Raw genomic sequence first — 11,958 nt, 5'->3', positions numbered from 1 at the left:
ACTAAATTTGTAACTTACATTTTATAATAACGTGTTTCTTAAGTTTTAAAAATGTGTATATATCACTTTTTTTCTTTATAAATATTATTCTTGGAGTGTATTGAAGGATAAGAATATATGTTTATCTAGTCTTTTGATTCTCCTTCATTTCAGCTTCAAATGCTATTATATAAGTGATCATTTAGTACTGATGATTAAACATAAGCAAACACTACGTACTAGAAGCTGTCCTCATTCCCCCCCGGCCTAATTCTCAATTCAATATGGCAAACCAAACACTATTGCTATCTAGGAGAATAATTCCACAACCAACAATCACACTCTCATCACCAAGAAGTCAAGTTCCTGATGAGAGCATAATCAGGGAGCAGGTCTTGTCCACTCACAACTATGATGGTAGAAAGTTCAACACCAGTTTCATTTTGAGCATTGTAGAAAACATTCTTAGTGTGAAGATGGTATGTTAATCTACTTATCACTTGTTGGTATTAAGAAATTAAAACTATTTAAGTTTAACCAGTTAAACTATACGCCTTTGAGTATAATTTTTCTTATTGGTACGAGTGATTCTATATCATTTAATTGTTAAAAATTTTATATGTAATTTAATTGAGTGTTTTTTTTTTCACTTTTGATCCCAAAACTATGTGACTATTTTCAAATTTGGTCCTAATTATTACATCTTTTACATTTGGTCCCACGACTTTTAAATCTTTGCCACATTTGGTCCTTGCGATATAATTTTTGGTCACCAGTGACTTGTCTTAAAAGGCTAAATTATCATTTTCCATTACTTTTTCCATAAACATCTAAGGGGAGGGGATTGAAAATAACAAATTTGTCCTTCAAGATAATTCAATGGCCTGAAATTAGGTTAGGGAGACCAAATGTGGCAAAAATTTCAAAGTTGTGCGCGAGACTATATATGAAAAAATTAATAGTCGGGGACAAAATGTAAAAATAGTCCTACAGTCGTGAGACAAATACTAGCTAGCTAAAATGTTGTTTTGAATGTGTTGTGGGGCTGAGGGTATTGGTGAAGAAGCAGGGGTGGAGAAGTTGAATCAAGTTGAAGAGCTCATCAATTATGAAGAACTTCCTTCTCATATCATCACAGACAACTTTCATTTGAGGTGTGATTAATCTTTCTAAATCATTTGATGGCCAAGATGGAGCAATATAATATATATATATATATATATATATATATATATATATATATAAAATTTTCAGATAGCTTTGTTGGAAAAATTAGCTTAAAATGGCATAAAATTGCATATTAAGTGGTTATTTTGTGGTACAATTATCAGTGGGGTCCACTTCCAATTTGGGTCGGGTCAAAGTGGATTCGGGTTCTTCGTAGTGAGACGAAGAGATTGATATATTGTACGCTCAAAACGGATAATGGGTGAATGAGATATTGATTCTCAAAGTAGACCCATTTGAGTCTGGAAATGAAGGGAACAAAGTGAGCTTTAATTTGTCCCACATTGGTTTGGAAAGTGGATTTAACCCCCTTATATACAAGAGCTCTTTTGAAGCTTGTAGAATTGTATAGCATAGAGGTTCTATCGCGCGGGGGTGAGGGGGGGGGGGGGGTTGTGCAAATCAAACGCTCGAAAGTTTAGCATTAGCATTTACGAAACCAAAAGGAATTCCAATACAGTTTTGCTTCTACTCTCTTCTTTAGCTTCTACTCGCTTCTTTACCCAGCAGCAGTGTACTTCTGCTTCTACTCTCTTCTTTACCCAGCAGTGTTCTAAGCTTTGCTTTGTTTGCCGGGTTCTTTGTTTAGGTGCTTAAACAAAGAATCGTAGCACGTTTTATCCTGGGAAACCTAGGCTACAACGCTCCTAGCACTTGTGGGAGGTAGCAAATAAGGTTTTAAGGAAAAGAACTTTGTGTTCGAACTCGTGCTAAATATATATCCAAACACTCCACCTTTTCCTTCCCAATTTTCTGTTTTTCCCATATAATAATAATTTTTCTGTAGAATTATTATTTTGGGATTTTCCACCATATTACCCAACAAGCTTCAGCTGGTTTGAACAGTAGTGCAAATAATGAACACTCCACCACTATTCATATACTGAGAATGCTGTGTTGGTATTGTTGGGAAGATAAGATGGTGTTGATACTCTCAGCTTTCTCCACTATCATCTATGGGCAACTCTACTGCAGCGGCCATGGGAAGATAATTAGACAGGCAATGGCTCAGAAGTTGGAACTTCAGCTCAAGCAAAAAGCTGTTGTTGATTGCATAAGTTCTGTTCTGCGACTCACTAAATGCGTTGTTGAGCTGAAACAAACTACAACGCCATCATCTAATTACTCTACGCCACAATCAATAATCTCTGCCTTGCCAATTGCAAGCTATTGGATAGGTAGAAGTGTTATTGCCACTACTTATTGTCCTTCTCAAAATGATGAACTTATTCAGGAACTTACCACTTCAACTGCTACCATACTCCACACTTTTTCCTCAGAACTAGGTTGGTTTTATTTTATATATGTGTTCATATTTATTTATCGATGATTGTTAATGAAATATATATAAGCGCAGCACACAATGATGTTGGAGCTAACGTTTGTAACACAAATGATCTGTAACGCAGTTCGGGCAAACAACCCTAATCTGCGAGGCACTTCTCAATTTGAGAACTTGCCTAAATCCACTAAAAGCTCAATATTTAAAGTACACTGGTTGGAACCTGAGATTACACAATAGAATGATCTTTCCTACCAAACTATTGAAACCTAAGCACATGTACTACTTTCTAGGGGAATTTAGTATCCTATTCTCAAAGACTCTCGTACCTCACAAGATTAATGTTGAATGCTTGAGTTCTACAATAAAGGGCAATCCCTATTTATAGTAACTACTCCTAACATATTTGTCAGGGCTGTCAAAGTGGGCCGAAGCCCGCGGGTTAGCCCGCACCGCCCCGCGATGGGGCGGGTTAGGGCCGCAAGAAATTAGGCTCGCGAAAATGCGGGCCTAACGGGCATGGCCCGCGGAGGGCCAGAGCCCGCGCGGGCAAACCCGCGTGGGTTGCGGGCCGACCCGCGGGCTAGGCCATATTTAAAAAAAAAAAAATAAATTATATATATAATATCTTTTTTTTAAACCATATATATAATATCTTAATTCTTAGGCAGTGTGTAGATCTCACTATCTAAGAGTACGCAGAAGGGGAGAAATCCAATAATTCAATAATCCTTCGCCAATTCTTAATTAAATAATTCCTAGAGTACGTAGTTCTTCGGTTCTCCCGTCTCCATCCGCCTCCAACTCTATCAAACAATTACTAAAACTAAATCATCAATTCATACATATTTATGAATTACTAAATCACCTCCAAGTCCAGCAAACATACATATTTATATATGTACTATACATAGACAGGAATTGTAGAGGGAAAATCTGAAGTCGAGAGAGAAATAGAGTGTGCTGTTGAACCCTAGCTTTGATCACCCTTCTACAGTAAATCTGAAGTCGAGAGAGAAATAGAGTGTGCTGTTGAACCCTAGCTTTGATCACCCTTCTACAGTAAATCTGAAGTCGAGAGAGAAATAGAGTGTGTTGTTGAACCCTAGCTTTGATCACCCTTACAGTTCTGCTCAACGCGCGGTATCGATCTGGGAGATTTGGGCGAGGTTTATGGATTTTATGGAAGTTTCCGGTGCATTGAGGTGTATCATACACCGTGAGGATGCGAACGACCAATAAATAGTGCCATATTTCAAGCGGTTTTAACATGTTTATATACTATTTAATGTTTTTTTTTTTTAATTTAAGTGATGGCCCGCGGGCCAGCCCGCGAGACCCGCAAGCCCGCATGGGGCGGGCTTGGGCTGTATAGTTCCAAGCCCGCGGGCTGTTGCGGGCCGGCAAATAAAAAGCCCGCGGTGGGGCGGGCCTAATGAGGCGGGTCGGCCCGCATTGACACCCCTAATATTTGTGAATAACAAAGCTATTCCTAATCAAACTAGAACTAGAAAAACTTCAATAACAATTCCCTTTAGAACTAGTATTCTTCATTAGCTATTCCTCTTATGACTGATATTCCTTTATAGAACTGGAATTCTTTTTGCACAACTTTGACAAAACACTTTGAGTCAACATTCTCCCCCTTTGTCAAATTTTTGGCAAAAACCTTGATTCCATAAAAAGCTTTTGACTTCTGACTCATCTCCCCCTTAATTGATTCCATGTAAAAAAAAAAAAACTTTGACTTTTTGACTCATCTCCCCCTTAATTGATTCCATGTAAAAAAAAAAAAAACTTTGACTTTTTGACTCATCTCCCCCTTAATTGATTCCATGTATCTTTGTTATTGGTGAGTGCTATCGTTGAGTATGATTTGTTTAAAACAAATTTCCCAATTATATCAGCCTATCACAACTAATTTCTCCTCTTATTTATTCTTCCTCTGTTATTACCGCCAACGCCTTTGATTTCATCACTTCTCCTCAATCGCGACATCCCGAAGGGAAATTGCACATCGGAGGAGCACGACGCCAAAGCTGAGACAATCTGTCGAGAATTCTTTTAATCGGAGATGAATTCTGGCCATGCAAACATGAATCCACTGAGATTCCATCAATCGGTCTCTTCTGCCTTACGATCGCATCTAGATTTCCTGACCGGAATTTCGAACGTACTAATTCTGCGCCATCATTAATTTCTGGAAATAACACAAAATCCGGTGAAAGCTCTTCAAAATGATCTCTAAAATATCCGATCTGATCTTCATGGGATAACTTAGACGAAACTGGAATTTCTCCAATTTCCGGTGACATAATCATCGCCGGAAAACGCTTTGTTGCAACCGTCATACCACCCTCGCCCTCCAGGGCTGTCTCGCACAAACAGGTTGGAGGTGGTTCGCATTCGTCTTGAATATTTTGGTAGGTTTTCTGTGAAATCAGAACAGGGCTCATAATGATCGTTGAAGAGCCATCATTCTTTTCTTCATCTGGTTCTGTTTCTGTTTTGTGATTCTGCATAACAGTAGTCAGAGGTGTTGGAACAGTTGTTTCAACAACTCTGGGACTTTCGTCATCATTAGTGGTTATTCTTGAAACTGTGTTATTAATAACCACATTCATGGATTCCATTGTACTGTCTGCACTGAAGGTCTTACTGTTTGATGAATAACTTGAATAGTCTAGGAATATTTCTTGGTCCCCTTTGATGTCATGAGAATTTATGTGTCCCATATGTTGGTGCCGTGATTGTTTTTGTTTGTTAGTTGTCTGTAAACCAGATAGGTCACCATTCCATGTATAGCATTTGTTTGCGGACCTTTTTCCCATCATGACACACTTGTGATTCTGATTAAACACAGTGCAATTGTCTTTAGAGAATTCTACTTTGAGTTCATCTTCACAAAGCTGACTTATGCTGATTAGATTTGTTTTTAGACTTTGTACTAAAAGGACTTTTGGCAACCTAGGCAGCCCATGGACATTCAAGATGCCGCTTGCAATGATCTGGCCTTTTCCTCCATCTCCAAAGGTAATATGTCCTTCATTCTTGTACTGAATGTTTTCCAGATTTTCTAGATTTCCTGTCATATGCCTTGAACACCCGCTGTCAAAATACCATACGTTTTGTTCTTTGCTAGTTTTTGAGGTGTAGGCAACATTCTGATCTTTTCTTACCCAGATTTTCTTGCTTTGTACTGACCAATCTCTGTTGATTTGTCTGTAATATAGATCATTTTGTCTTTTGAAACAGTATGCTTTTATGTGCCCCAGTCTGTGACAGTAATAGCATCTGATCCTCCTTCGGTGTTGGAAGTGATGTTGCGACACTTCAGGAATTTCAGTAAAATGACTTTCATTGGATGCTGGATTTGGAGATCTAGGCCTCGCAGTTAGTTCCTTGATCTCTTGTAACAGTTTGACCTCTCTGCCTTTCGACTCCATTAATTCAATCTGAGTATCTTTAAGGCGTTTTTCTCCTCTATCTTTTTCATCTTTTAGAAACTGATTTTCTTTCATGAGATCTAGATTTATTTTGATGATTTGTTCCCATTTGGCATGTAGTTGAGTATATGCCTCTAGTAATTCTTGTATATCTTCTCCGTTGTTATTTTCATGATTTGCGGTGAATGCTACGAAATTGGTGTTGGTGTCTTCTTCACTGTCTGAGTCATCACTTAATGTTGTCATGTATGTCTTGTTCTTCCTTTTAAAGTATGTTGGACATTCTGACTGGATGTGTCCAAACCCTTTGCACTCGTAGAACTGTATCCCTTCTGTGTTTGATAGTCCTTCTCTTGGAAATTCCATTAGGATCCTGCTAGTAACTTAAGCAGTTTGGCTCTGATACCAATTGAAATATATATAAGCGCAACACACAATGATGTTGGAGCTAACGTTTGTAACACAAATGATCTGTAACGCAGTTCGGGCAAACAACCCTAATCTGCGAGGCACTTCTCAATTTAAGAACTTGCCTAAATCCACTAAAAGCTCAATATTTAAAGTACACTGGTTAGAACCTGAGATTACACAATAGAATGATCTTTCCTACCAAACTATTGAAACCTAAACACATGTACTACTTTCTAGGGGAATTTAGTATCCTATTCTCAAAGACTCTCGTACCTCACAAGATTAATGTTGAATGCTTGAGTTCTACAATAAAGGGCAATCCCTATTTATAGTAACTACTCCTAACATATTTGTGAATAACAAAGCTATTCCTAATCAAACTAGAACTAGAAAAACTTCAATAACAATTCCCTTTAGAACTAGTATTCTTCATTAGCTATTCCTCTTATGACTGATATTCCTTTATAGAACTGGAATTCTTTTTGCACAACTTTGACAAAACACTTTGAGTAAACAGTTAATATATAAATTAATTATTTTTCATATATATATATATATATATATATATATATATATATATATATATATATATATATATGCAGAAAAGAAGAGGGAAGAGGAATCCTATGACGCATTGAAGCGTGCTTTATATTACAATTCTTCTAGTAAGTCTGAAGTTTTCAAGTTAATGTTCAATGTGAGGGATGATGAGATGCTATTTAAAGACACGGTGAGATTTTAAACCTTAAACTGCCAATAATGTTCATTATTTACTATTATTTTGTGCTATATGTATTTTTAATTATCAAAATAGGTTCATATATATTATATTTAACTGTAGGGGAACTATTTCATCCAACTGCCTAATATAAGGTGAAAAGCATGCAATGCAAAAATAAAAATTTGTATGTTTCGTAGTATACTTGGTAACGTACGTGTGAATATATATATATATATATATATATATATATATATATATATATATATATATATATATATATTATTAGGGATTAAATGATTGGAACAGCACAAGAGTGGTCCTGCTAATTACACAAGGCTTTGACATCTCTGCACAGAGGATTCGTTTTCTGAAATGGTTTGCCCAGTATGCGAATCCAACACTACTTTGGATTCCAATCGCTCAGAATAATGATGCATCATGGACTACTAAGGATGAGCAACAATATGCAGGATTAAGAAGAAGGATGCCCCACTCGTACTTGTTGAACGATCCGCAAAAAATGATTTCGCCACAATTCATTAGATTTGTTAAAGAGTAGCTCTTTCCAGACTTCCAGATATGAGGGGAGCCTATCATTGTTTCATTAGATATGCAAGGGAGAATTGCTCATCCAAATATAATGCACATGATACAGATATGGAGTTTAGATATATTGAAAAAAATACATTAGGAATTCAAGGAGTATATGGTTTACCTGCTTTGGTACAAAAAGAGTTGAAGAAAGGGACTTCCAGCATTAATAGTGTGATACCTGAAATCAGTGATAAGATAAGTGTTTTGGTAGGTGACATTGACCACAAGATAGTTGCTTGGGCACACGATATTGAAGAGAGGATGCAAAATTTGGTATTTATTTATTTCCAGAGTCATCATGTTCTTAGAAAAAGAAAAAAAATTTATTTCTTAAATTTGGCACTTTATAACATTAATTACCTTATTTTCATTCATAATCAGATTGAACAATCCACTCCGTATGACAATGAAAGGGAAAAATTCCTATGGCAACAAGAACCATATTGCAGTCTCGACCTTGTGGTAGGAACATATGGCCACAATGTTCATGTTGATTATGTTATACAAAAATGGGTATGGCGGCTTCTAGCTTCAACCTCTTAATTATACACTACACGCCTACAATTTCTTATTTCTTTTACAAATTGTTTAGCAACTATATGGGGTCGTTTACTTCATCTCTCTGTTTTTCCATTTCCAATTTTCCAATTTTCCAATTTTCCATTTCTCCAGTTTTCCTTCTCCATTCTTCCAATTTTCCATTTCTCCATTCCTCTGTTTTATATTTCTCCATTCCTCCAGTTTTTTTTTTTTTTTTTAAAAAGATAATAATAAAACCAACAACAACAACAACAACAACAATAATAATAATAATAATAATAATAATAATAATAATAATAATATAATACTAATAATAAAATAGCAATAATAATAATAATAATAACAATAAGAATTTAATAATAATATTAGCAAAAATTAATAATAATAATAATAATAATAATCTAATAATAATACTAGTGAAAATAATAATAATAATAATAATAATAATAATAATAATAATAATAATAATAATAATAGTAGTGGAAATAATAATAATAATTTAATAATAATAATAATAGTAATAAGAATTTAATAATAATATATGAAGAAGAAGCTTGAGAAGTTGAAGCGACGGCACGCGAAGAGGAAGAAGGATGAAATCATGAAAACATGGCAAAGGGCGCTACTCAGAGTCGAACACGGGACGTCAGGGTCAAAGGGCGCTACTGTTCTCGCGTGTGTTTCCAATTCTCCATTTGGAGAAGTTGGATTTTGTATTCTCCAAATTCCTTAAGAAAGTTGGAGATTGGAGATGGAGTAAGCATTTGGAAGAAGATATTTGGTAAACAACTTCTCCAATTTTTATTTTTTCCACTTCTCAATTTCTCTATTTTTTGGAAAATTCTCCATTTTTCCAAGTTAGTAAACGACCCCTATATGTTCTTATTACTTCTGTTTGACACGGAAGATTATATTTTCTTATATGGAGGTATATGGAGGAACATTAATTAGATTCGAGTGTTCACTTCCAAAGTACGCCAAATTGGTTCCAATATCCAATTGAAGGTAAACTTGGCCTATGTTGGTAAAAATAAGATGATAACATCATAAATGATTGTTAGCTGATTGTTGTTAGCTGATTGAATTAGAGGGGATGACTTAGTTGATAATATTAGTTGATTATAGAAAAAGATGTTTGGTAAATTACCTGTTAGCTGATGATAGTTGTTTGATATAATTTTTTTTAGAGGAAATTTCAATTTTGGTAATATGACTATAGATGTCTTGTTAATTTTAGTCTCTGACTTTGAAAAGTGTCAATTTAGTACTTTAACTATGCAATTTTTGTCAATTTTGGTCACCCCGGCCAAATTGCCGACCAAATTTCGTCAGAAAATTTTAATAATTAAAATAATGAGGATATTTTGGTCGTTTCACGTCTGTTTTCTTCTTTCCAGGCGAGTCCATCCCTTCCTCTACCGTTTTCGGCAATGAACTAAGATGATGGGGAAAGGAGGCTTGATGATATTAAAGATAGGGTTTACAGGGAGAAAGAACGCCGGAAATGGGAGAGAAAGGGATGGACTCGTCGGAAAAGAAGAAAAGAGGCGTGTAACGACCAAAATATCCTCATTATTTTAATTGTTAAAATTTTTCGGCGAAATTTGGCCGGCAATTTGACCGGAGTGACCAAAATTGACAAGAATTGCATAGTTAAGGTACTAAATTGACACTTTTCAAAGTCAGTGACTAAAATTAACAAAACCCCTATAGTCAAATGACTAAAATTAAAATTTTCTCCTTTTTTTATTAAAAAAAAAACTAATTGAAAAAGTTGTTTTGAGCAGCTTTTTGAGTTTTAGCATTTTGGAGTTACAAAAAGCTTATTAACCAAATACTTATATTGATTTTTTAACTAAGTCAAACAACCAATTATGGTCAAATAAGCTGGAAAATTGGCTGATAAGCTAACTATTTTATCAATCATGGCCGCCATATATATATATATATATATATATATATATATATATATAGGGATGCATGCAGGTGCGAATAAGTGCCCAGGAAGGCGAACGAATCAGTGCGCGACACGTGTCCAGATCTAATATCTTAAAAAACGCGGTGGCATTTTCGTAAATAATTGAACATCGAAGTGCAAGTAAAATCACTTACAAGTGCACCCACTTTCACCTATAAGTGCATATAATTTTGCCTTGTTAGCATTCACTTCCCGCAAATATTCATGCACCTGGTGTGCTTATAACTATAGGTGCAACTATTTATACTATAGGTGCAACTACTTATAAATATAGGTGCACCTACTTTCACATATAAGTGCATGTAACTTTGCATTGTTAACATTCATTGATCTGAGTTCAGCGGGTTGTAATACCCCTGAAAACCACCCGCAAACATTCATGCACCTAGGTGAAACTACTTATAACTATCTGTGCAATTACTTAGAAGTATAGGTGCAACTACTTATAACTATTGGTGCACTTAGTATTGATGCTAAGTGTAAATTTTTACTTGCACCTATAATACATTTTACATGCACTTGTAATACATTTTACTTGCACTTCGATGTTCAATTATTTATGAAAATGCCACCGAGTTTTTTTTAAAAAATCAGTGTTTCTCATCCATTAGATCTGGACACGTGGACGGACGGAATGCATTCCTATTTCCCCCCAAAACTTAGGGTCATTTATGTAATATCAGTGTATTAATTAATTATGGAAAGAATATTATGGTAATAAAAGAATATCATTGGAACATCCCTAATTTCCATGCTAATTAAAGCCTTAAACATGCAGATATCTAAACAAAACATCAAACACAGCGGAAGACTGAAAATGATTATATAAACTGGAAACGAAAGGGGTGCTATGCCACGCTCACCCAGAGGTGAACGCATAGGCTAACATCTGCATAAACCACAATTTAAAATTCATACATGTCCAAAGTGCTAAAGTCTATCCTTGGCACACAGGCCATAACAACAAAACATGGGAGCTACACTAGCAGGTTCTAGACCGCGCTCACGTCTATACATCACCTGAAAGAAACACATAAAAGATGGGACGATGCCCGGTCAGCGAATAATGCTGGTAACCAACCAATACATGTGAAATATCATACATAGATAAGATATATATATATACAAAATCATTTGCGAAACGGAATATGTATATATAAGTTCAAAACCAAGAGCAGAAGTCAACACAAGACTCTAAGCACTCACAATCAACAATATAGGAACACATCCCAAGACACAAGATGTAATAACGACTCACAAGAACGGCTCAAGGCATAATCTACCATCACACAGTAGATTAACACCCGACATGCATAACTCAAGAGAATAAGGACACAACCAATGGCAACACATGCCTTTGTGACTACACACGTCACAAGAAGAGAACTCACAACAATGGCTACACAAGCCTTCGTGACATCACCCATCACGAATTGATATGCCTTCCTTATGCCCGGTTCCAACCTTATGGCTACCCCCAACCTTATGTCTAGTTCCAACCTTTACCTCCAGGACCCCTGTACACCAAGTCCAACCTTTTCCCTCCGAGGACCGTCGTCCCCATACGCCAACGACCGCCAACAAAACCACCAATTTCATAATACACGAGGGTACCGATCATACACACGGCAACACATGCCTCCCAAGAAATACGTGAACCCGACACACAGGTCAAAAACTCCATAATCACATCATGGCCACCACGAGGACCACTGCCGTACCTTGGTGACTAGTGTCCCATACCACTAATCGTGCAATCTAGGTACAGCCACACACACCA

General features: G+C 36.1%; 1 protein-coding gene across 1 annotated transcript; it reads left to right on the top strand.

Moving 5' to 3' along the window:
* Positions 1 to 226: 226 nt before the first annotated feature.
* On the top strand, positions 227 to 5,945 carry LOC109170641. The gene is made up of 4 exons (XM_019319873.1): positions 227 to 458; positions 1,030 to 1,133; positions 5,460 to 5,521; positions 5,744 to 5,945. The coding sequence occupies exons 1-4, from the start codon at positions 264 to 266 to the stop codon at positions 5,884 to 5,886; spliced, it is 504 nt and encodes a 167-aa protein (XP_019175418.1). The 5' UTR covers positions 227 to 263; the 3' UTR covers positions 5,887 to 5,945.
* Positions 5,946 to 11,958: the final 6,013 nt, after the last annotated feature.

The sequence above is a fragment of the Ipomoea nil genome, unplaced genomic scaffold, assembly GCF_001879475.1.
Source record: "Ipomoea nil cultivar Tokyo-kokei standard unplaced genomic scaffold, Asagao_1.1 scaffold0140, whole genome shotgun sequence".
Lineage (NCBI taxonomy): Eukaryota > Viridiplantae > Streptophyta > Magnoliopsida > Solanales > Convolvulaceae > Ipomoea > Ipomoea nil.
This window is presented reverse-complemented; position numbering and strand designations above follow the sequence as displayed.

Bases quoted from the DNA above. Each gene is read 5' to 3' on its own strand.
- LOC109170641 (XM_019319873.1), top strand. From the start codon at position 264: ATGGCAAACCAAACACTATTGCTATCTAGGAGAATAATTCCACAACCA. The intron at 459-1,029 runs GTATGTTAATCT...TGTGGGGCTGAG, and splicing joins ACATTCTTAGTGTGAAGATG to GGTATTGGTGAAGAAGCAGG. The intron at 1,134-5,459 runs GTGTGATTAATC...TTGGCAACCTAG, and splicing joins ACAGACAACTTTCATTTGAG to GCAGCCCATGGACATTCAAG.